Raw genomic sequence first — 27059 nt, forward strand, 5'->3', positions numbered from 1 at the left:
TCATGGCCTGAATCACTGGGCTGCTGTGAGTTTTTCCAGGCTGTATGGCTATGTTCCAGAAGCATTCTCTCCTGACGTTTCACCCACATCTATAACAGGCATCCTCAGAGGTTGAGCTATCTGTTGGAATCTAGGCAAGTGAGGTTCATATATCTGAGCTAGACTTGCAGTGACAGTACTATCCTTGTTTCTAAGTATATGTTTGGAATACTCCATTAGGGCTAGCCTGGCGCTTCTGCATTCAGAATCAAACCATCTGTTAGTTCCCACCTTGTTGGGGTTTAGTTGTTTGCTACAGACCAGTTTGGGTCTGAGATTTTGAATGATGGATTGATAGGCATTTAAAGTGTCTGTATTAGAGTCTAGGATGTATTGTCGGCAAAATCTATAGGGGTTGCTCTCGAATATGTGCAGAATGGAGTTGCCTAGGTTGACTGACCACCTTATTCTCCGTTCTCCAACATGAATTCCATTTAGATTTTGTGAATTTTGAGAGGATTGTGTTGGAGATGATGTTTCAAAATTAAATAGGAGTGACAGAGGAAAATGATCACTCTTGACCCTATTATTAATTGCAAATCTTTGGATCTCAGGTAGCAGGTTGGCAGAAACTGCCATATAATCAATAGTACTAGCTCCCCTATTGGTAACATAAGTATAGGCACCTTGTGTTATGTCGTACTGTGTCCCATTAAGGCAGTGCAAGTGATGCAAGGAGAGCATCTCTAAGAAACTCAGACCGGCCTTGTTTCTGATTGTGTCTTGAGAGACTGTCAGCAGATGTAACCTGGTCATCTTGTCTGAAGTTAGTGCCTTCCACATGTTTAACACCCATCCCAATTCTAGCATTAAAATCTCCACACAAGAGGAGCTTTGTGGAGGGGTATTGGCATTCCAAACCGGTAAGGGTTTCAGATAGTCTAAACCAGACCTTATTAGGGTCTCCATTTTTGATAATCTAGGTGGAAAATAGACATTTATACAGAATACGTAACCAAAATACATGCTCTTAATGAGGAGGGCCTGTATATATTGCGGGATGGAGCTATCCAAAGGTTGAATGTCCACGTGCAGATCTACTGAGATAAATATGGTAAGGCCCCCGCTACCACGGCCTTTTGAGCTTGTTTTCACTGCTGGAACTGAATGTGCTCTGAAACCATGAAGGGAAGGTAGAGTTAGTTTCAGTGGCCCATGTCTCCTGCAAACAAATAATTTTGAATTGTTGCAGATAAATTGCAAAATCTGCATCATGAAACTTATTTGTCCATCCCATTATATTCCAGGATAGCAGGTGTAATTGTCCCACTGGTGTCGATAGATCTGAATAATTACCGATGTGCAGAAGTTCAGTCTGAGCAGAGGCTCTTGGGCTATGGTTATTCAAGCCAGGATCAGTTGGGTGTAGTTCAGCCTGCATAGGCTCTACTAGCTTATCATGTGAGTTTTTCCAGGCTGTATGGCTATGTTCCAGAAGCATTCTCTCCTGACGTTTCACCCACATCTATGACAGGCATCCTCAGAGGTTGAACGGTCTGTTGGAATCTAGGCAAGTGAGGTTTATATATCTGTGGAATGCCCAGGGTGAGAGAAAGAACTCTTGCCTGCTTGAGGCAGATGTGAAATGTTGCAAGTGGCCACTTTGATTAGCATTGAATGGTCTCGGAGCTGCAAAGCCTGGCTGGTTGCTGCTTTTGGGAATCCTTTGTTGGGAGGTGTTAGCTGGCCCCTATTGTTGTCAGCTTGAGGCAAGTGTGAATGTTGCAACTGGCATTTAATGGCCTTGCAGCTTCAAAGCCCGGCTGGTCACTGCTTGGGGGATCCTTTGTTGGGAGGTGTTAGCTGGCCCTGATTGATTCATGTCTGGAATCTCCCTACATTTTGAGTGTTGCTCTGTATTTACTGTCCTGGTTTTAGAGTTATTAAAAAAATACTGGTAGCCAGATTGTGTTCATTTTCATGGTTTCCTCCTTTCTGTTGAAATTGTCCACATGCTTGTAGATTTCAATGGCTTCTCTGTGTAGCCTGATGTAGTGGTTGTTGAGAGGGTTCAATGCGAATCAAGCTGGCCAATTGCAACATTCACACTTGCCTCAAGCAGACAAAGGTTCTTTCTCCCATGCTGGACATACCACAGACATATAAAACCTCGCTTTCTCAGTTTCCAACCGACCTCTCAACTTCTGAGCATGCCTGCCATAGATGTGGGTGAAACGTCAGGAGAGAATGCTTCTGGAACATGGTCATACAGCCTGTAAAACCCACAGCAACCTGATGTGGTTCATTGCTGGCTTTTATTGTTAAAGAAACCTAATGAATTGATTTTATTAGAAAGAAAGGAATAGCTGTAGCTACTTATGGCGATTGTGTACATTTTCTGACAACGTCCTTTGCTGATGCATCCATCTTCAAACAAGAACTGCCAACTGGAAGACGGAGGGGACACTGGATAAATCGATAAAACTGCAGATCGAAGGTCCCTGCACTACCAAAGCGTGCCATGGGATGGCATTTTAATTAAGGGTTCTGCAAATGCAGCAAGAAAATTAAAGTGAAATGACTATTACAGTGTTTCTCAACCTTCCTAATGCCGCGACCCCTTAATACACTTCCTCATGTTGTGATGACCCCCAACCATAACATTATTTTCATTGCTACTTCACAACTGTGATGTTGCTACTGTTATGAATCGTAATGTAAATATCTGATATGCAGGATGTATTTTCATTCACTGGGCCCAATTTGGCACAAATATTGATACGCCCAAATTTGAATACTGGTGGGGATGGAGGAGGATTTATTTTGTTATTTGGGAGTTGTAGTTGCTGGGATTTATAGTTCACCTACAACCACAGAGTATTCTGAATTCCACCAACGATGGAGTTGAACCAAACTTGGCACAAAGAACTCTCACGGCCAACAGAAAATACTGGAAGGGTTTGGTGGGCATTGACCTTAAGTTTTGTAGTTTTTGTTGGGACTCATCCAGTATTTGAGTCTGAATCTGTGATTGTGTTTTCCCCTCCCTATGTTTCTGGGTCTACTGGGTTGTTGTAGGTTTTTTTGGGCTATATGGCCATGGTCCAGAGGCATTCTCTCCTGGCGTTTCGCCTGCCTCTATGGCAAGCATCCTCAGAGGTAGTGAGGTCTGTTGGAAGTAGGAAAATTGGTTTATATATCTGTGGAATGACCAGGGTGAGACAAAGGAGTCTTGTCTGCTGGAGCTAGGTGTGAATGTTTCAACTGACCACCTTGATTAGCATACAATGGCCTGACTGTGCCTGGAGCAAACTTTTGTTGAGAGGTAATTAGATGTCCCTGCCTGTTTCCTCTCTGTTGTTGTGCTGTTGCAATTTTAGAGTTTTTTAATACTGGTAGCCAGATTTTGTTCATTTTCATGGTTTCCTCCTTTCTGTTGAAATTGCCCACATGCTTGTGTATGCTAATCAAGGTGGTCAGTTGAAACATTCACACCTAGCTCCAGCAGACAAGAGTCCTTTGTCCCACCCTGGTCATTCCACAGATATATAAATCCTTTTTCCTAGTCCAACAGACCTCACTACCTCTGAGGATGCTTGTCATAGATGCAGGCCAAACGTTAGGAGAGAATGCCTCTAGACCATGGCCATACAGCCCAAAAAAACCTACAACAACCCAGTGATTCCAGCCATGAAAGCCTTTGACAATACATTTCTGCGTCTAATTTGGATAGTGAACTTGATGTGATCAATGAGGATGAGGTGCAAAATGGAGACACTCTGGACAATAAGGTTACTGCAGTCTCTGATGGAGAAGGGTCCGAGGAAAGGCTAAGTTCTCGTGAGAAACTTGCTGTCAGAGCAAGGGAAGAAAGTTTACTCCCTTCTCCAGGCTCGAGTTTGCAAGATAGCTTGACACCTGGTGGAGTTAATGAGCAGATAGATAAGACCAGTCGCCATCTGGAAATCAGCCAGAACCATTGAGAGGGCCAATGTTTACGCAGGTCAGAAAGAATTCGGCAGTTAAAGCCAAAAACTGGGGGGAGTAGAAACCAGTTTTGGGGACTTAAATTGGGCCCTTAGAGAATCTTCTTCAGATTAGGCATCATTTGGAATCAAGCTCAAGTTTCCCGGAAATTCCTGTTTTATGTGGCCTCGTCTCTAAGGATATATCTTGCTTTTCAAGTGGATCAGCAGGAGCTAGTCTGTTCATGGTTTTCTATTGAAGGCTTTTGGTTATTCTCTGCATTTGGAATATTTTTGCAAGCTTTTTGGACATTGTTATTATTTCTATGTTTGGACACTGCTTATATGGCTGTTTTATTTGGCTTTTTGCTTTTGGACTGCTACCTATTTTATAATCATCTCTTTTATTGTCTCCAATTATTCTGCAATAAAAGGACTCTTCCTTCATTCAAGGTGTGGTGTGATTAATGATTAGAGGACCCTGTTCCTGCTCTTGGGTGCAACAGTACATCCAGAGAGCACTGTGGACTCAAACAATGATGGATCTGGACCAAACTTGGCCTGAATACTGAATATGCAAAATGTGAACACTGGTGAAGTTTGGGGAAAATAGACCTTTACATTTGGGAGTTGTAGATACTGGGATTTATAGTTCACCTACAATCAACTAGCATTCTGAACTCCACCAATGAAGGAATTGGGCCAAACCTCCCACACAGAATCCCCATGACCAACTGTGTTTTCTGATGGTCTTTGGTGACCCCTCCAACGACCCCTTGTGCCCCCCCATGGGTCCTGACCAAAAGGTTGAGAAACGCTGGACTAATAACTTGAAATGAGAAGGGGAGCCTAGGAACACCAAGACAAATGTTGGTCGGCCGACACTGAAGCCCAAAAGCAGAGGTAAATTTACCACTTCTGCAAATATTGCAGAGGTGGGAAATCAAGCATTCCTGCCAGATGGGTTGGGCTACAAGTTCCTGCATTCTATGCCAGCACTTGCAGTCCAACATTTGCTGGGTGGCCTGAAGTCTCAACCTTGACCCATTGAGTTACCCAACTCTAAAGAGAAGGGACATCAGTGGGTGGGTTTTAGACCTGGTTCAAAGGTGGCTTACCCAACAACAGGGGATTTTTTTTTCTTTCTCGTATCCTGAACAGAACCTGATTTTCCCCATTGCTTGGTTCTAAACTTGCAGATCACACCGGCCAAAGGTCGCCTTGGGCAAGTCATGCCCTTTCGGCTTCAACAACAGCTTCTCAACAAACCTTGCCAAAAAAAAACAACCCTAACAGTGTGTAACTTGCCCAAGGTCACCCCGTGGATTGTGATGAAGACCCTTAAATTGATCAAGGGTCTCGAGAACAAGCCCTATGAGGAGCGGCTTAAAGAGCTGGGCATGTTTAGCCTGAAGGAGAGAAGGTTGAGAGGAGACATGATGAGGGCCATGTATAAATATGTGAGAGGAAGTCACAGGGAGGAGGGAGCGAACTTGTTTTCTGCTGCTCTGGAGACGACGACGCAATGGAACAATAGCTTCAAACTACAAGAAAGGAGATTCCATCTGAACATGAGGAAGAACTTCCTGACTGTGAGAGCTGTTCAGCAGTGGAACTCTCTGCCCCAGAGTGTGGTGGAGGCTCCTTCTTTGGAAGCTTTTAAACAGAGGCTGGATGGCCATCTGTTGGGGGAGCTTTGAATGCAATCTTCCTGCTTCTTGGCAGAATGGGTTGGACTAGATGACCCAACTTTATGATTCTATGATTCTATGATGACCAAGTGAGAATTTGAACCTTGTCCTCCAGAGCCATAATCATGAGTCATACTAATATCCTTCCTGGGCTATTCAGTGCTGGGTGGCCACTATCTCAACTCCATTTAATGCTCTGACATCGCATCGCTTCAGGACACGGCCATTTTTATTTCTCAACATTTCCATGAATAATATTACTTTTGGAGGAGTTATGGAAAACTAGAAAGTGGGCCCTTTGAGATCTGCAATAAAGCCATAGGAAAGTCTGCTGGGTTAGTTTTCCTTCCATAACCTGAAGGCACAACGCCAAGGATCCTTGCCTAGCCCAGTCATAGCAAATTTCTACATGGAACCCTTCAAAAAACAAGCCCTGGAAACAGCAACAAAAAAGCCCACGATATGGTTCAGATATGTGGATGACACTTTCACCATGTGGAGCCATGGAGAAGAAGAACTCAACAAGTTCCTGGAGCACCTCAACAGCATCCACCCAAACATCCAACTCACCATGAACAAAGAAAATGACGGAAAACTGCCATTTCTAGATGTCCTAGTCATCCGCAAACCAGATCAACAATTGGGTCACACTGTCTACAGAAAACCCACACACACGGATAGATACTTACATAAAAACTCCAACCATCACCCAAGTCCAAAAAGAAGCACAATTAAAACCTTGGCAGACCGTGCAAAAAGAATCTGCGAAGCCTACCTCCTCCAAGATGAACTGAACCACCTCAACTGGGCTCTCCAGGCCAATGGAGACTCAACCTCAGACATCAGAAGAGCTGCAAGACCGAGAACAAGCCACGAGAATAAAGATGAAGATCCACCCAGAGGAAAAGTGTTCTTGTCATACATCAAGGGAACCACTGACCACAGAGGGAAGCTGATGAGGAAGCACAACATACAAACTATCTCCAGACCCACTAAAAAATCCAACAAATGCTTCGTTCAGCAAAGGACAAGAGGGATCCTCTCACCTCTGCAGGAGTCTCCCGTGTACTATCCAGCTGTAGACAAGTCTACAGAGAGACCACCAAACGCAGCATTGCCCAAACAGGAATGAAGGAACATGAAAGGTACTGCGGACTACTTCAACCAGAGAAGTCAGCCAGAGCAGAGCATCCGAGGAACCAACCTGGACACAGCATATTATCTGAGAACACAGAAATGCTGGACCACTCTCTAACAATTCCCAAATGCCAAGGTCTATTTTACCCAAACTTCACCAGTGTTCACATTTGGGCATATTGAGTATTCATGCCAAGTTTAGTCCAGATCAGTCATTGTCTGGATCTACAGTGCTCTCTGGATGTAGGTGAACTACAACTCCCAAACTCAAGGTCAGTGCCCACCAAACCTTCCAGTAATTTCTGTTGGTCATGAGAGTTCTGTGTGCCAAGTTTGGTTCAATTCCATCATTGGTGGGGTTCAGAATGCTCTTTGATTGAAGGTGAACTATAAATCACAGCAACTACAACACTCAAATGACAAAATCAACCCCCTCCCCCAACTCTACCAGTATTCAGATTTGGGCATATCGGGTATTTATGCCAAATTTGGTCCAGTGAATGAAAATACATCCTGCATATCAGATGTTTACATTATGATTCATAACAGTAGCAAAATTACAGTCATGAAGCAGCAATGAAAATGTTATGATTGGTGGTCACCACAACATGAGGAACTGTATTAAGGGGTTGCGTCATTAGGGAGGCTGAGAACCTTATTTGATGTGGCGCCTTTCAGATATTTTGGACTTCAACTCTCATCAGCCGCAGCAATGGCAACCAAGAGTCACAAATGATGAGAGCTGCAATCGGAAACCTCTGGAGGAGATCATCTTTGGCAAAGCAAGGATCCTGCACATTAAAACCTACAGCAATGCCATCGCTGGCCCCAGTTGTCAAGTAGATGTTCTCTGGATCGGCCGGGACCCCTCCGTCTCGCCTTTCGATGTAGGCCGCCACGTCTTCGCGGATACAGTTCACTCCTTGGCTGGCACTATAAGAACCTGGGAGAGAAAATAGAAATGCCATTACAATCAAGGTAACACATAGTATTTCACTATTTTGAGTGAGATGATGATGATTTGGAGTAAGGTGTTGACACCTGTCCATATGAAGAAGCTGAGCAGACTCAGAGTTACATTCAATGTTGGCAAGACAATGGAGCAATACTATTGGGTGAGTGGGCTTATTAATGAAAGACCTCCTCAGCAGAGTAAAAATAATATGGTGGTAAATAGTAGCAAAATAATATGGTTGCACTATTTACAAGAACAAGGTTTCCATAACACAAATAAAGTTCTTTATACTTCTGTTTTTGCTTCCAAGCTGGGCTTCTTTCTCATGCAGATAAAAAACTATGTGCTCACTGAGCTTCCTCTTACACCAAACTTAGCTTCACACAGTAGCCTTTTACACACAGCATTCTTCACACTGGAGCTTTACACACAAAGCCTTAAACCTGGCGCTTCTCTCACTGAGGCCTTCTCACACACTGAAGCCTAGGTTTACCTCACACTGAGGCCACACTCAGACTGAAGCCTCTTCATACTGAGGGCAACTAACACTGTGGTGTACAGGCACACTAGGAGCCCTTCCACATAGCCCTATATCCCAGAATATCAAGTCAGAAAATCCCACAATATCTGCTTTGAGCTACTTTATCTGAGTACACATTCAGATAATGTGGGATTTTCTGCCTTGGTATTATGGGATATACGGTAGGCTTGTTTGATAAAAAAAAGTTTCAAAACTCATTTTGGATGTAGAGGGCGCTGGTGGTTCGGATCTAAAGTCAATTCCGATTTTCACTGAAAAAAAGTTCGGAACTTTTCAAAACTTCCGAGACTTCCGAATCTTTTGTTAATAGTTTCAAAGTGTTATTTCCTGTTTAATTGGGTGGTCTTTTCTTTGAAAGTAGTTGTTTTACTCCAGAAAAGGGGGGAGGGGGGCAAAGGGAAGAAATCCATCCACTCTGGTTCAAACCGCTGGGAAAGGAGAGGAATCCATCCACAGTGGTTTAAAATGACACGGAAGAGAAAGGAGAGGAAAGGAATCCATCCACACTGGTTTAAACTGATGCGGATCCATCCCATCCACACTGGTTTAAACTGATGCGGATCCATCTCATCCACACTGGTTTAAACTGATGCGAATCCATTCCATCCACACTGGTTTAAACTGATGCGAATCCATCCCATCTACACTGGTTTAAACTGATGCGGATCCATCTCATCCACACTGGTTTAAACTGACGCAGGAGAGAAAGGAGAGGAAAGGAATCCATCCACACTGGTTTAAACTGATGCGGATCCATCTCATCCACACTGGTTTATACTGATGCGAATCCATCCCATCCACACTGGTTTAAACTGATGCAGATCCATCCCATCCACACTGGTTTAAACTGATGCGAATCCATTCCATCCACACTGGTTTAAACTGATGCGAATCCATCCCATCTACACTGGTTTAAACTGATGCAGATGCATCCCATCCACACTGGTTTAAACTGATGCGGATCCATCCCATCCACATTAGTTTAAACTGATGCGAATCCATCCCATCCACACTGGTTTGAACTGATGCAAATCCATCCCATCCACACTGGTTTAAACTGATGCGGATCCAACTCATCCACACTGGTTTAAATTGATGCGGATCCAACTCATCCACACTAGTTTAAATTTACGGGGGAGAGAAAGGAGACTAAAGGAATCCATCCACACTGGTTTAAACTAATGCGGATCCATCCCATCCACACTGGTTTAAACTGACGCGGGAGAGAAAGGAGACCATCCACACTGGTTTAAACTGACATTTTTCCTTCTGTTTTTCTCCCTTCCCTTTTCCTCTTTCCTTGTCTCTCTTCCTTTCACCTTTCATTTTCTTCTCCAAATCCCGGCCCGTTCAGGAAAACACGGAGCTTAGTTCACCATTTTGGTACCACTCACCACAGCTCCACACATGATACAGCAAAGATATCTGACTGCTTTGCTCTCCATGGCACTTCCTCATGGTTCAAGTTGAACCAGTTTGTACTTTTTGTCATAGGCATAGTTTTTACCTTTAGTAGGACATTATGCCGCTGAGTGAGCAGAAAGACGGGAAATACTGTCACAAGCAGAAGAAAGGGCAGCTAAATTTGCATTGTAAAATCTTAGGTGATTAGGAGGTTCTCCTGGGAGTTAAGTCTAGATATACAAGGGTTGAATGAAAACTAATGCCTCCACCTTCGTAACTCCTCAACAGATGGCAGTACTAGTATGTGGCAGGTACTGGCTTGTTCAGTAGACTCTCCTCTATAGTTCCATTTTGACCGGAAGCCTAGCATTGAACTGTTGTGTTGTTAAAGTGCAAAGTATGGAACCCTGCGCAGACGGTCGGTCATTGCGACTTAAGCAACGTGCAGTCATTGAATTCTTGACAGCAGAAGGTGTCACCCCAAAGGATATTCATCAGAGAATGCAAGCTATTTACAGTGATTGTGTGGATGTGAGTACTGTGAGTCATTGGGTGAGTAAGTTTAAAGATGTTGAGGTGGGAACATCTGACTTGCGTGACAAACAAAGAGTTGGACGTCCTGTGGCAGCAACCACTGAGTTTCACAAGCAAAAGGTTGACAGATTGATTCAGGATGATCGTCATATCACTCAGAGAGAAATTTCAAGCATAACTGGCATTTCATAAGAACGTGTGGGTCAAATTACTGCTTTGCTTGGCTATCGGAAGATCTGTGCACGATGGGTACCCAGGATGCTGACCCCTGAAATGAAAGTGTACAGACTTGAAACTTCAGGGACTGGATCTCACCACCATACGACATCCTCCATCCAGTCCAGATTGAGCAGATCTGTTCCCAATAATGAAAGAAGATTTCCATCTGTTCCCAATAATGAAAGAAGATCTGCGGGGACATCATTACGCTTCTGATGAAGACGTGGAGAGAAATGTGAGACGCTGGTTGCGGAAACAGAGTGTTGACTTCTTCCGTGACGGCTTCAGAAAACTTGTTCATTGTGGCAAAAATGTATCCAATTGTCTGGTGATTATGTGGAAAAGTGAATAGTGGGAGTTAAAGAGCACATTCAAAGGATTATTTCTGCGTTTTATTTATTAAAATATTCTCATCCAAACCCAAGTAACGAAGGTGGAGGCATTACTTTTCATTCAACCCTCATAGTTGGACTTTAGCTCCCATCATCCATACCAATCACTGCTGACTGGAAGGGATGATGGAAACAACCGTTTGGACACATCTTCAAACCAGAAACAAGTGCATTGCAGCTTTTGATTCAGAAAAGAGAAAGCCTGTCGTAGGACGAAATGGCAAGTTAATCAATGCAGTGGTTTTTTTTAGAGCTTCCTGGATTTAATTCCAGCCAAATGTCAAAGGAGATTTAATGCCCAAAAAACAGAGTTGGAAGAGAACTATTCTCTTACTTTAATTACATCTTTGGAACTGTCACATTACTTCCTTCCTAGGCAGGGAGAGAGAGTTAAGCAAGGCTGTCAGATCCTGCCATTCCTGGCAATACCCTGCAGCAAAGGCACTATCTATAGAACTGGAGAGTTGAAATGTTTCTCCAGTGAGGTGCAATGGGAAGGATTTGAGTCCTGGGATGAGTTAGGTAAGCATCTGATGCACACATACATAACTTGGATTAACTGTGATCTCAATGGTCAGCCGATCAAACGTTGGATTGGGATTGAAGACAGCTGAATTGTGACATGTAAACAAACAACATGGGGCCACAGTGGCGCAGCAGGTTAAGCTGCAGAACTTGCTGACTGAAAGGTCAGCAGTTTGAACAATATTACATCAAGGGTCCCCTGGTAGTGCAGTGGGTTAAACCGCTGAGCTACTGAACTTGCCAATCGAAAGTTCAGCGGTTTGAATCCGGGGAGTGGGGTGAGCTCCCGGTGTTAGCCCCAGCTTCTGCCAACCTAGCAGTTCCAAAACATGCAAATGTGCGTAGTTCAATAGGTACCGCTCTCGCGGGAAGTTAACGGCCCTCCATGCAGTCATGCTGGCCACATGGCCTTGGAGGTGTCTATGGACAATGCCAGCTCTTCAGCTCAGAAATGGAGATGAGAACCACCCCGCAGAGTCGGACTCGACTAGACTTAATGTCAAGAGGGAACCTTTACCTTTAGACAAGCAACATCAGAGTATGGTCAAGATGGAGAAGGGTTATTATTGAGGAACAAACAACTCAGGTGAGGCTGAAGTATGAGGGTTGAATGAAAAGTAATGCCTCCACCTTTGTTACCTTTGTTGGATGGGAATATTTTAATAACTCTAACGCATAAATAACCCTTAGAATGTGCTCTTTAACTACCACTTTTCACTTTCCCACATAATCACCAGACAATTGGAGACAGTTCTGCCAACAATGAACAAGTTTTCTGAAACCGTCATGAAAGAAGTCGACACTCTTTCCGCAACCAGCATCTCACATTTCTCTCATCCCGGGTACCCATCATGCACAGATCTTTCAATAGCCAAGCTAAGCAATAATGTGACCCACACGTTCTTGTGAAATGCTGATTATGTTTGAAATTTCTCTCTGAGTGATACGACGATCATCCTGAATCAATCTGTCAACCTTTTGCTTGTGAAACTCGGTGGTTGCTGTCACAGGACATCCAACTCTTTGTTTGTCACGCAAGTCAAATGTTCCCACTTCAACATCTTTAAACTTACTCACTCACAGTACTCACATCAACACAATCACCATAAACAGCTTGCATTCTCTGATGAATCTCCTTTGGGGTGACATCTTCTGCTGTCAAGAATTCAATGACTGCACGCTGCTTAAGTCACATTGACCGACCGTCTGCGCAGGGTTCCATACTTCTCACTTTAACAACACAACCGTTTAATGCTAAGGCTTCCTGCCAAAATGGAACTGTAGAGGAGAGTCTACTGAACAAGCCAGTACCTGACGCATATCAGTACTGCTATCTGTTGAGGAGTTACAAAAGTGGAGGCATTACTTTTCATTCAACCCTTGTAGTTTGTCTTTGCTTAAGTTTACTGAAAAGGTTAAAATTCAGGTACAGAGTTGAATGCAACCCACTTTCTCACTTTGCAGAAAGTGACTTAAGGAGAAAGTGGGGGGATGAGGAAGAAACTGGGGCATTTTTTTAAAGTGGATAATAGATTAGTCAGGAATCTCCTTGCCAAATCAATATGGCGCATACACGTTTTGTCGAAGGCTTTCATGGCCGGAATCACTGGGTTGTTGTAGGTTTTTTCGGGCTATATGGCCATGATCTAGAGGAATTCTCTCCTGACGTTTCACCTGCATCTATGGCAAGCATCCTCACTACCTCTGAGGATGCTTGCCATAGGTGCAGGCGAAATGTCAGGAGAGAATGCCTCTAGACCATGGCCATATAGCCCGAAAAAACATACAACAACCCAGCATACACGTTTCTTTAGAAAAATTAAACTAAGGAATCTAAATATTCTCTTGGTTGTGCGCATGCAGAAATAAGGCTATATGCATGCATGTTAGTATAGGTAAAGGCTTCCCCTTGACATTAAGTCCGGTCGTATCCAACTCTGGAGGTTGGTGCTCATCTCTATTTCTAAGCTGGAGAGCCAGCGTTGTCCGTAGATTCCTCCAAGGTCATGTGGCCAGCATGTCTGAATGGAGGCTCGTTACTTTTCCGTTGAAGCCGTACCTATCAATCTACTCACATTTGCATGTTAGTATACCATCCTCCAAAATTCAAGTCATCTCACCAGCAGATATAATAAATTGATATGAGAAGGGTACCTAAGCTGTTTCCGCCGCAACCCTGCAATATCCGCCTGGCCCTCTTCTTAGAGTCTTCTGGGAAACTTGGGCTGTCCAAGAGGTTTGGATAAGTACAGAGTGCAACTACCTATGTGACCCAGGGGGGAAATAAACAAAACAGTACAAGAATGGGTTATGGTCACATATACATATCATTTAATATGTAACAACACTGAACATTGTCCATGATTGAACCAGAGCTTCCAACAAGTCCCTCATTTCCTCTTCAGACCAATATCTGAATGGTAATATTTAACTTCTTGATATAAAGAGTCTCACCAGCTGCTATTTCTAGAGAGCAAGACACACACACACACACACACATAAATATATATATATATATATACGAAGGGTATTTTTAAAGTAAGGTCTGTTTTGTTGTAGACACTAGTAGTTCGTGCGCATACCGCAACGAGCGTGTGCATCATGTACCGGCATGCCTCGGGAACAACTGTGCTCAGTTTCCACTCTGTAGCTAACCTGTACGGTTCTGTTCTGTGCTTTAAAAATGTTTAAGACTATCAACTCACCCTCCGCATGTGAGGTTGGCTCAGTGATATGTTTTTTGTCAGCAAGGAACCTGCCTGCTGCAGAAATTCATTGACAGATTTGTGAAGTGTATGGTGATACTGTTATGAGTGAAGGCAAAGTGCATAAGTGGGTACGACAATTCAAAGATGGCCGTGACAATGTCCATGATGAGGACCGCTCTGGTCGCCCTTCTTTGATTACAGACGATTTGGTGGCTTCAGTTGAAGCGAGGATTCGTGAGAACAGGTGCTTCACAATAACAGGTCTCTCAAACGAATTTCCTGACGTGTCGAGATCAGTGCTTTACAACATTGTTTCTGAACACCTAAAGTTTAGGAAACTGTGCTCCCGTTGGGTCCCGAAACTCCTAACACAGGACCACAAAAACCAAAGATTTGAGTGTGCGATCAAATCAAATCATCTGTAATCAAAGAAGGGCGACCGGGGTGGTCCTCATCATGGACGTTGTCACGGCCATCTTTGAATGTTTTTGCGGACAAAAACTGTATCACTGAGCGAACCTCACACGCAGAAGGTGAGTTGATAGTCTTAAACATTTTTAAAGCACAGAACAGAACCGTACAGGTGAGCTACAGAGCGGAAACTGAGCACAGTTGTTCCCGAGGCATGCCGGTACACGACGCACACGCTCGTTGCGGTATGCGCGCGAACTACTAGTGTCTACAAGAAAACGGACCTTACCTAAAAAATACCCCTCGTATTTTCCTATCCACTTGGCTAGACTTGTTTTTCGGGCTGACCTTTGCTCTCCCTGGGTTTGGTTCCCCATTCGGTAAAGCTTCAGTGAGTTATGCACTCTCAGCCCCAGAAAACCCTGTGATAGGTTTGTCTTAGGGTCACCATATTTCGGAAATTAGCCAAAGGCACATAGCAACACTATTGTAGCTGCTTAAAGGCAGGATTGCAATGTCACCGTAACCTTTAACTCACAGAAACAGTGCATTTTCTTCCATTTTGGTGTCAACAGGACTTAATAATAATAATAATAGTAATAATAATAATAATAATAATAATAATAATAATAATAATAGTATTTATATGCTGCCACCATCTCCCCAAAGGGGACTCGTGGCAGCTAACATGAGGCCAAGCCCAAAGGAACAATACAGCAAAATAAAATACAGACTACAAACAGCAAAAATTACATCGGAATAAAATATGTACAGTAGCAAAATAACATAAATAAAGCAAATTAACATAATATAAAATCAAACAGAATAGGCAGGCTGAATGGACAAGTTAAAATGATAAAACCGTGGATGAGGTAGGAGTAGAAAATATGTAACTGACTTTCCATATATACTTGAGTATAAGCCGGGTTTTTCAATCTTTTTTAAAGTCAAGGCTATTTATCATTTTACTCTGTTATTATTATTATTACATTTATTATTTAATTCTTTTATTATTGTGCTTACTATTTTACTCTATTATTACTGTTATTATTGTTGTTGTTGTTCATTCGTTCAGTCGTCTCCGACTCTTCGTGACCTCATGGACCAGCCCACGCCAGAGCTCCCTGTCGGCCGTCACCACCCCCAGCTCCTTCAAGGTCAGTCCAGTCACTTCAAGGATGCCATCCATCCATCTTGCCCTTGGTCGGCCCCTCTTCCTTTTGCCTTCCACTTTCCCCAGCATAATTGTCTTCTCTAGGCTTTCCTGTCTCCTCATGATGTGGCCAAAGTACTTCAACTTTGTCTCTAGTATCTTTCCCTCCAGTGAACAGTCGGGCTTACATTTCCATTATTTTACTCTATTATTATTATTATTATTATTACATTTATTATTTTACTCCCTTTATCATTATTGGAAGTATGCACATTTACATTGAAGGAGGTTAGAATAATGATTTAATTACAACTGGACAGTTGTATCTTAAATTACAGTTTTATGTAAATACTAGCCGTCCCCTGCCACGCGTTGCTGTGGTCCAGTCTGTGTATATGTGTTTTGTGTGGGTATCTATGTGTATATGTGTATATATGTGGTTATGCGCATGTGCTGTAATGTAATTTTTATTTTTTTGGCATTTTAAGTGTCTTCTGCTGTGTTTTCAGTGTTTTTATGAGTGATGGCCATTTGTTGGCCTGATAAGTGTATTGTTTCCAAATTTGGTGTCGATTCATCCAGTGGTTTTTGAGTTATGTTAATTCCACAAACTAACATTACATTAGGTTCTTGTAGGTTTTTTCGGGCTATAGGGCCATGTTCTAGAGGCCTTTCTCCTGACGTTTCGCCTGCATCTGTGGGAAGCATCCTCAGAGGTAGTGAGGTCTGTTGGAATTAGGACAATCGGTTTATATATCTGTGGAATGGCTGGGGTGGGGCAAAGAGCTCTTCTCTGCTGGAGCTAGGTGTGAATGTTTCAACTGACCACCTTCATTAGCATTTGAAGGCTTGACTGAGCCTGGGAAAATCTTTTGTTGAGAGGTGTTAAGATGTGCCTGGTTGTTTCCTCTCCGCTGTTTTCCTGTTGTAATTTTAGAGTTTTTTAATACTGGTAGCCAGATTTTGTTCATTTTCATGGTCTCTTCCTTTAGGTGGTCAGTTGAAACATTCACACCTAGCTCCAGCAGAGAAGAGTCCTTTGTCATTCCAGTCATTCCACAGATATATGAACCCAATTTTCCTAGTTCCAACAGACCTCACTACCTCTGAGGATGCTTGCTATAGATGCAGGCGAAACGTCAGAAGAAATGCCTCTAGAACATGGCCCTATAGCCCGAAAAAACCTACAAGAACCTAGTGATTCCAGCCATGAAAGCCTTCGACAATAACATTACATTTTTATTTATATAGATTCAAAAACATTTAACCCACTGATGCCTCAATTAATGTAATTTTATCGTTATCTATTTTTATTTTGAAACGTACCAGGAGCTTCTGCATTTCCCACGCTCGGCTTGTACTTGGGACAATATGTCTTCCCAGTTTTCGACATAAAATTAGGTGCCTTGGCTTACATTCGGGTTGGCTTATACTCGAGTATATACGGGACCTTGTTTTGGCAGTACCTGTTGCTCACCTGGATCAAGTATGGATATGACTCCTAGCATTTTCTATCATTAGTACCCAAACTTTGGTAAGTTGTCCCTCTACAACATCTGTACGTCTGCCTTTTACCAACCCCATATTAGCAGGTAAATGTTAACACTGGAGAAGCAACCTGGGTTCAAGAACCATCTCACCTGACGAAGGAAAGTGATGGGCTGCTGTCCCATTGCGTGTGCATCCCCAATATTGGCCTTGATAACCTCTGTGAAAGGCTTTTTGATTCCCTAGGAGGAAAAAGCATACCGATAGTAAAGTGAAGTTTATAGACAGAGAGGCCAAATAAGGCCATAACACTGGATGTGTCAATCAATCAATCATTTATTACTGTCTATGACCAGCACATTATAGAATGGGTCCAGGTGCCCAAGGAAGGGAATCGCACTGGATGTGTCATCATTTATAGTACTCTTGGACATCCCATGGGCACATTGTTTTATTTTATTTACTAACTATATTTATATACCATCCTTCTCAGTCTACAGGCGACTGGTGGAAGTTTACAATCAGTACCAAGACCATAAAATACAATTAAAAACATTAAGATAATATAAAACCATAGCAAAGTCAATAAAAACATATATCATTAGAGTCTCCTTGTTAAAAACATTGTCTAATCACATTGTCCAGTCGTTCCATTTTCCTATGTCTGTTACACTGTATTTGCAAACGCCTGCTTGACTTTTTTCCGGAATGTTAAAAGGGACAGGGCCAATCTGATATCCCTATGAAGGGCGTTCCATGGATGAGGGGCCACCACTGAGAAGGCCCTGTCTCTTGTCCCCGCCAACCGTACTTGTGACAAAGGCGGGATCGAGAGCAGGGCCTCTCCAGATGATCTTAAAGTCCTGGAAGGTTCATAAGGAGAGATGTGTTCAGACAGGTAAATTTTTTACTGCTGAACTGCTATGACAGCAGTGATAGCAGCAAAAAAGCTCACTTCTTTTTAAAACGGAGATGCATGCCGTCTGTGAACCTTGTTTATAAGTAGGGATATACTTACTTACTTACTTAGGCGATCCCTCGTTTTCCGAGGATGATTGTCTTCCAATATTCTTGTGGGTCCGTATGTGGCTGTGGAGCCCTATTCTTGCTCTGCATCTTCTCCCGCAGTGAGGACATCGGTTTCCAGGTGGAAGGCGGTCTCCGTCGGGGGTTGGCTTGACGCGCCTTCCTCTTGGCACGCTTCTCCCTTTCGCTCTCCATTCATGCCTCCTCAAATTCTGCAGCACTGCTGGTCACAACTGACTTCCAGCTGGAGCGGTCAAGGGCCAGGGCTTCCCAGTTCTCTGTGTCTATGCCAGAGTTTTTAAGGTTTGGCTTTGAGCCCATCTTTCAATCTCTTTTCCTGTCCACCAACATTCCGTTTTCCGTTCTTGAGTCCAGAGTAGTGCAACTGCTTTGGGAGACAGTGGTCGGGCATCCTGACAACGTGACTGGTCCAGCTGAGTTGATGGCAGAGGACCATCGCTTCAATGCTGGTAGTCTTAGCTTCTTCCAGCACGCTGACGTTTGTCCGCTTGTCTTCCCAAGAGATTTGTAGGATTTTCCGGAGGCAGCGCTGATGGAATCGTTCCAGGAGTTGCATGTGACGTCTGTAGACAGTCCACGTCTTGCAGGCGTATAGCAGGGTTGGGAGGACAATAGCTCTATAGACAAGCGCCTTGGTATCCCTACAGATGTCCCGGTCCCCAAACACTCTCTACTTCATTCGGAAAAATGCTGCGCTCGCAAAGCTCAGGCGGTGTTGTATTTCGGTGTCGATGTTGACTTTGGCTGCCAAGGTAGTGGAAATGATCAACATTTTCTAATGTTACACCATTAAGGTGTATCACTGGCATTGGGGAGGGGATGGCTGGTGACTGATGGAACAGAACCTTGGTTTTTTCAATGTTCAATGACAGGTCGAGCTTCTCGTATGCTTTTGCAAAGGTGTTTAGAGTGGCTTGTAGATCTTCTTCTGAATGTGCACAGATGATGTTGTCATCAGCATACTGGAGTTCTATAACAGATGTTGTTGTAACCTTGGTTTTGGCTTTCAGTCTGCTGAGGTTGAATATCTTGCCATCTGTCCAATAGATGATTTCCATTCTGGTGGAAAGCTTCCCGTCAATAAGATGAAGTATCATAGTGATGAAGATGGAGAATAAAGTTGGGGCAATAACACATCCCTGTTTGACACCCGATTCCACCTTAAATGGGTCACTTTGGGATATACTGCTATTTGGACTCTAGTCATAAACAAAGCCCATTTGGAGCAAACTTCAATGTGAAGAGTTTGCAAAAAAAGGAAAACAGGGAAGAACGGGGAGCATTTCTCACGCTCATTGCTTTTGCTATTAACCCAAACATTAACACGATTCGCCACAACATATGAAAGTTACAACTTCTTTGGCGCCCGTAATCTCTTTGCGTTTCATTCTGTGCTCAACACAATGGAGGTTTCCAGGGGTCATGGATATGTAAAATATTACCAAATGCTCAGGAGGGAACAGCGTGTGCCACTTCAATCTTTGCAAATTGGATCTTCTTCACCCACGGAAGGAGGTATCTCTTTGATGAGTTCACATTAGGAAGAGAACAAAACATTTTACTGGTGCTGATTCGCAATCTAGATCTCTTTATATTAACAATCAGAACCAGCCTAGAAAATATTTTGTTAAGCACAGGGATGCCTCTTTCCCAGGGTGAATAAAAGACATTCAGGATCCAAAGGCCAAGTTCTGTTCTTGATCTCCCACCAAGAGTTACAAAGGTTACAATTAAAAGAATGTTGATGCTGTGGTTTTCAAAGAAAAACATCAGAGGAGTTACTGAATGGAAAACTGATACAAGGTTAAAGATACCAGGAAATGCAATGAAGTGAGACCCACTTATTGTCCTAGTTAAAGCACTGCTTAGAAACAGACTCTGGAAGTCAAATATTTGGAGATCTAATTTCTTTGACACAGGAGAATTCGAGAGCGATGGTCTCTCTGCCTGGATGCAAAGAGCACCAGGATTATGCACTGCAGCCCCTTTATCCACAAAAGGAAGAAATAAATCCCACATAATTCCTAATAATAATAACAATAATAATACAAATGGAACTCTGAAAAAGGAGACGGAGGGCAGCCCAAGAACAAGCCATTCGAACCAATGCCATCCAAGCCAGAATTGAAAAGTCAACAACAGATTCCCAAGTGTAGACTCTGCAAGGAAGCAGATGAAACCATCGATCACATCCTCAGCTGCTGCAAGAAGATCGCGCAGACAGACTACAAGCAGAGGCACAACACCGTTGCTCAGACGATTCATTGGAACTTGTGCCACAAACACCATCTGCCTGCGACAAAGAACTGGCAGGATCACAAGCCGGAAAAAGTTACAGAGAATGAACATGCCAAACTCCTCTGGGACTTCCAAATTCAGATGGACAGAGTTTTGGTGCACAACACTCCTGACCTCATAATCGTGTTAAAAAACAAAATATGGATCGTTGATGTCGCAATCCCAGGTGACAGCAGAATTGAAGAGAAACAACTCGAAAAGCTTACACAATATGAGGATTTAAAGATCGAACTGCAAAGACTTTGGTACAAACCAGTCAAGGTGGTCCCAGTGGTGATCGGCACACTGGGTGTAGTGCCTCAAGACCTTGGCCTGCACTTAAAAACAATCAGCGCTGACAAGTTTGCCAGCTGCCAGCTGCAAAAGGCTACCTTACTGGGATCTGCACACATTATTCGCCGATGCATCATACAGTCCTAGACACTTGGGACATGTGTGATCCAATACAACAGCCATCAGTGTCTGCTGTGGACTCATCTTGTTGTGTTTCAAATAATAATAATAATAATAATAATAATAATAATAATAATAATGGATCGTTGATGTTGCAATCCCAGGTGACCGCGGGATTGAAGAGAAACAACTGGAAAAGCTCACACGATATGAGGATTTAAAGATCGAACTGCAAAGACTCTGGCACAGTAAAGTGAGACCCACTTATTGTACTAGTTAACACACTGCTAAAAACAGACTCTGGAAGTCAAATGCAAGAGAAGGGTGAAGGGTGCGTAGCTAAGCACAGCTATTGTTGTAGTTTGTGAAGGCCAAGCACCCAATGGTAGAGATTGCAAAAGGCCCTGCTATTAAGCTACATTTCCCTCACTGCCTTGCTGCTTATTAGCCAAAATGGCTGAAGGACCCCTATAGCTGTCTGTAGCAGTCTTCGTCTAAATATAAACGGATTGAATCTACAAAGATGTCTAAAGGAGGCAGAAAAGCAATAAGCAACTTTTGCAAAGTCAAGAGTACATAAACAGCTTCAAAACATATATATTTATTTAGTATATTTGTATACCGCCCCTCTCAGCCTTCCGGCAACTCGAGGAAGTTTACAAGGCAAAATTCAATGCCACCAAGAACACAATTACAGTATAAAACGTCAACATCAATAAAATCATAACACTGTAATAAAACATAATTCAACAAATATTCATTAAAACAATGTCCAGTCCCGTCATATTGTTGTTGCGTTCTTATGTCCGTTACTCAGTATTCGCAAATGCCTGCTCAAATAGCCATGTCTTAAGTTTCTTCTGAAATACTAGGAGTGAAGCCGATCTGATCTCCCAGGAAGGGCGTTCCATAGCCAAGGGGCCATCACTGAGAAGGCCCTGTCTCTCATCCCCTCCAACCGTGCTTGTGATGATGGCGGGACCGAGAGCAGGGCCTCTCCAGACGATCTTAAAGTCCTCAAAGGTTCATAACGAGAGATTTGTTCGGACAGGTAAGTTGGGCCAGAACCGTTTTGGGTTGACCGTTCCTTGTAGTTCACTCCAGTTAACAACCTGGCCACTGACCTTTGCACTAACTGCAGTTTCCGGGCCAACTTCAAAGGCAACCCCACATAGAGTGCATTACAGTAGTCCAGTCTGGAGGTAACTAAGGCGTGGACCACCATGGTCAAGTCAGACTTCTCGAGGTACGGTTGCAGCTGGTGCACAAGTTTTAATTGCACAAAGGGTCACCACTGACTCCTGAACATCAAGTGTCAGTTCAGGACTCCCAGACTGTGGACCTGTATCTTCAGGGGGAGTGAAAACCTGTCGAGATCCCCTTCCTAGGAAACCATGTATAGGTTTGCAGTCTCCAACTCTGTTATCAAACAAGCTCACCACAAACGCAACTGCATGTCACACGTCTGATATGTAATTCAGCCTGACAAGAGCTGTTATTTGAAAGGGGCTGATAGTCAGACCTAGATATTAACCTCAAATGGCACTAGATTGTTTGGATGCATCCCCAACCTTCCTGAAACTAGCTGATGTTACTGGAAGGCATTTCCTAACAAGAGCCAACCTAAGGAAATAAGTTTGGAGGGCTACAGTGCAAATCGCAGTAACTTTGCAAAAATGCAAGTGCAAATTATACCTTTTGGCAGAGCAAAACAGGCAGAGAAATCTAGGCTACTAATGGAGTTCTGCTAGGGCTTCACATTTAACATGTTATGTAATGCAAAAGAGATGTCACTGTGTATCATGGGTGGGAGGACAACACGCTTGCGGGGTTTTCTTTCCTTTTACCAAGAAGCTCAAAGTTTACCAGTCAGAATCTGCTGCAAAAAAGAGAGCATTCACTGACAACGAGAAAAATATGGGTCCAGAATGCACAATCGTCAAGACTTCTTACTTACAGGCCCAATTTGGCAGGGAAGACCTAATTAATCCTGTATCATCCCATGTTTCCAGTGGCTTTTGAAATGTCCTGGTTTTCCTCTCTTTTTCTGCCTTATTTCAAATGCTGCAAACTGGGCAAACATAGTTGCATTCAACCCAATTAGTGGTGGAAGAGGCAGAATCTTACACTTCCCTGTTTATGTAGTTTATTTGTTTAGTCGCTTCCAACTCTTTGTGACCTACAAGAAAGGAGATTCCATCAGAACATCAGGAAGAACTTCCTGACTGTGAGAGCTGTTCAGCAGTGGAACTCTCTGCCCCGGAGTGTGGTGGAGACTCCTTCTTTGGAGGCTTTTAAAGAGAGGCTGGATGGCCATCTGTCGGGGGTTCTTTGAATGCAATTTTCCTGCTTCTTGACAGAATGGGGTTGGACTGGATGGCCCATGAGGTCTCTTCCAACTCTATGATTCTATGACCTCATGGACCAGCCCAGGCCAGAGCTCCCTGTCAGCTGTCACCACCCCCAGCTCCTTCAAGGTCAATCCAGTCACTTCAAGGATACCATCCATCCATCTTGCCCTTGGTCGGCCCCTCTTCCTTTTTCCTTCCATTTTCCCCACCATCGTTGTCTTCTCTAAGCTTTCCTGTCTTCTCATGATGTGGCCTCTTCTATCCTTTCCTCCAATGAGCAGTCAAGCTTTATTTCCTGAAGTATGGACTGGTTGGATCTTCTTGCGGTCCAAGGCACTCTCAGTACTTTCCTCCAACACCATAGCTCAGAAGTGTCTAACTTCCTTTGCTCAGCCTTCTTTCTGGTCCATCTCTCACATCCATATGTGACTACGGGAAATACCATGGCTTTGACTATGCGGATCTTTGTTGCCAGTGGGATGTCTCTACTCTTTACTATTTTATTGAGATTGGACATTGCTCTCCTCCCAAGAAGTAAGTGTCTCCTGATTTCCTGGCTGCAGTCTGTAACTCATAGCATTGAGTTACAGCAGTTGAAGTGGTGTCAAATTGAATTAATTGCACAATCCAGATGGATCCCGTGGTTCTGAAGACCAGATATGAATCCTGCTCCCTGCTGTGGAAGCCTAATAAATAATAAATAACAATACTTTATTTATATACCACTCTATCTCCCCGAGGGGACTCAGAGCGGTTTCCAAGTAACATCATCAATACATACAGAGTAAACAATACAACTATAAGATTAACAAAACAATATAAGCATAGAATTTGTCACCATAACACACACATATATATAAAATAATCCTGCCTGTTCAAGGCAATTTAAAAGCCTACTGGATTTATTTATTTATCATGTCAGGGGCAACCAGACAATTGTATTACATTTCTAACAGAACAAAACAAACAAACAGATAAAAAAGCTTGGTAGTTGATTAAATGTCCTTTGACCAGTATCTGGCCACTTGGAGTGCCTCTGGTGTTGCGCAAGAAGGTCTTCCATTGTCCATGTGGCAGGGCTTAGGTTGCATCGCAGCAGGTGGTCAGTGGTTTGCTCTTCTCCACACTCGCATGTCGTGGATTCCACTTTGTAGTCCCATTTCTTAAGATTGGCTCTGCATCTCGTGGTGCCAGAGCGCAGTCTGTTCAGCGCCTTCCAAGTCGCCCAGTTTTCTGTGTGCCCAGGGGGGAGTCTCTCATTTGGTATCAGCCATTGGTTGAGGTTCTGGGTTTGAGCCTGCCAGTTTTGGACTCTCGCTTGCTGAGGTGTTCCAGTAAGTGTCTCTGTAGATCTTAGAAAACTATTTCTTGATTTAAGTCGTTGACATGCTGGCTGATACCCAAACAAGGGTTGAGCTGGAGCTGTCACTGCCTTGGTCCTTTCACTATTGGCTGCTACTTCCCGGCGGATGTCAGGTGGTGCAATACCAGCAAAACAGTGTAATTTCTCCAGTGGTGTAGGGCGCAGGCACCCCGTGATAATGTTGCATGTCTCATTCAGAGCCACATCCACTGTTTTAGTGTGGTGAGATGTGTTCCAGCCTACTGGATGACCTGGGGCAAGTCACATACTCTCAGCCTCCAATAAAGGAAAAAATAAATGTATCTTGCCAAGAAAAACTTAGGATCTCCATACATCAAAAATAACTCTCCATCTGCTTTTGGCTAAAATGCTTTCCCAGAAGATTGTGTTTTCTGACAAAGAGTTAACTGTCTGAACACGAAGCCCTGATCATACGCACCAACGCGATATGCCAAAAGCAAATATCCATTTTTATTTTGCTTGTACAGGTCCAGATCTTTGCTGCATCCTTGGCCCATTGCCGCCAATGTCCTCAAAAGACTTCATAATTAAAAAAAGGAAAATAAGGGCAACCTGTTTAAAAAAAATTAAATGTTTTGCTGGGTGAGGCATAAGCTGACCCGGTGGAATGATTCAGCCCTTAAGTCTAGCCTGAGAACACTTCCAACTCATGTCGAGAGTGTTGTGTACAAATTGGGAAAGGATCCTGATTACAAAACACACACTCATCTCCTTTTGCATCACATTGGCAAAGACCCAAGAAGCTTTCTAGGTCAATGCTGCTTGACATACATCTTACCTAGTCAAGAAAAATGCCCAGGGGCAACTTGGGTTTTTTAATTTTTTGCATTTATTGTATATATGCGAGTTTTATTAATTATATTGTTTTATTTGCTTATTGCTTTGTTGTTTATTGATGTGTTGTTGGGCTTGGCCTCATGTAAGCTGCCACGAGTCCCATTGGGGAGACAGTGGCAGAGTATAAATCATTGTTTCTCAACCTTCCTAATGCCACGGCCCATTAATCCAGTTCCTCGTGTTGTGGTGACCCCCAACCATAACATTATTTCCATTGCTACTTCATAACTGTAATTTTCCTACTGTTATGAATTATAATGTAAATATCTGATATGCAGGATGTATTTCATTCACTAGACCAAATTTGGCATAAATACCTGATATGCCCAAATTTGAATACTGGGGTTGGGTGAGGATTGATTTTAGTTGCTAGGATTTATAGTTTAGCTACAATCAAAAAGCATTCTGAGCTCCACCAATGATGGAATCGAACCAAACTTGGCACACAGATCTCCCACGACCAACAGAAATACTGGAAGGGTTTGGTGGGGCATTGACCTTGAGTTTGGAGTTGTAGTTCACCTCCATCCAGAGAGCACTGTGGATCAAACAACAATGGATCTGGACCAAACTTGGGACAAATACTCAATATGCCCAAATATGAACACAGGTGGAGTTTGGGAGAAAAAGACCTTGACATTTGGGAGTTGTAGTTGCTGGGATTTATAGTTCACCTACAATCAAAGAGCATTCTGAACTCCACCATGCCAAACTTCCCCCACAGAACCCCCATGACCAACAAAAAATACTGATGGTTTTTGGCGACCCCTCTGACATCCCCTCGTGACCCCCCCGCCGGGGTCCTGACCCCCAGGTTGAGAAACACTTGTATAAATAAAGTTGTTGTTGTTGTTGTTATTATTATTATTGGAATAATTGTACCTATTGGATTCGGGTAAAGGAAAGATAAAGGTTTCCCCTTGACATTAAGTCTACTCATGTCCAACTCATAGATATTTCTAAGCTGAAGAGCCAGAGTTATCAGTAGACGCCTCCAAGGTCATGTGGCCAACATGACTGCTTATCCAACATAAACGAGCCGGCAGAACGCTGGATAAGAATTTTTATGTTGTGTTTTGCAAAGGAAAACAAATGGTCTGCATATATATATATATATATATATGCCGTCCCCTGACACACGTTGCTGTGGCACAGTCTCTGTATATGTGTTTTGTGTGTGTGTGTATATATATATATGTGTGTGTGTGTATTTATATATTTGTGTATATGTATACTTATGTGGTTATGCACATGCATTGTAATGTTTTGTTTTTTTTGCTTATAAAGTCTCTTCCGCTGTGTTTTTCAGTGTTTTTATGAGTGACTGTGGCCAAATTTTCCCTCCCTCTTTCTTTCCTTTCTTTCTCTCCTTCCTTCCCTCCCTCTTTCCTTCCTTCCCTCTTTTTCTTTTCCTTCTTCTTTCTTCCTTCTCTACCTGTTTCTTTCCGCCCTTCCTTTGCTCTTTGGTTCCATCCTTCCTTCTCTCTTTCCTTCCTTCCTTCCTTCATTCTTTTGTTCCTTCTCTCTTTCCTTCCTTCTTTCACTTTTTTATTTCCTTCTCTCCTTCCTGCCTACTTTCCTTCTTTCTATTCCTTCTTCTCTCCTTCCTTCCTTCCTTCCTTCCTTCCTTCCTTCCTTCCTTCCTTC

General features: G+C 43.2%; 1 protein-coding gene across 1 annotated transcript in view; it reads right to left on the reverse strand.

Annotated features, from left to right (window-relative positions):
* The window catches only part of GPT2 (glutamic--pyruvic transaminase 2), a 61286-nt gene that overhangs the window by 18233 nt on the left and 15994 nt on the right, over positions 1 to 27059 (reverse strand). The window contains exons 2-4 of the mRNA XM_060787864.2: positions 17255 to 17344; positions 13497 to 13605; positions 7582 to 7715 (exon numbers count right to left, since the gene is read on the reverse strand). Of these exons, the coding sequence (XP_060643847.1) occupies positions 7582 to 7715; positions 13497 to 13605; positions 17255 to 17344 (333 nt within the window). The remainder of the gene's footprint in view (positions 1 to 7581; positions 7716 to 13496; positions 13606 to 17254; positions 17345 to 27059) is intronic.

Source organism: Anolis sagrei, chromosome 8 (genome assembly GCF_037176765.1).
Source record: "Anolis sagrei isolate rAnoSag1 chromosome 8, rAnoSag1.mat, whole genome shotgun sequence".
NCBI classification, from domain to species: Eukaryota; Metazoa; Chordata; class Lepidosauria; order Squamata; family Dactyloidae; genus Anolis; species Anolis sagrei.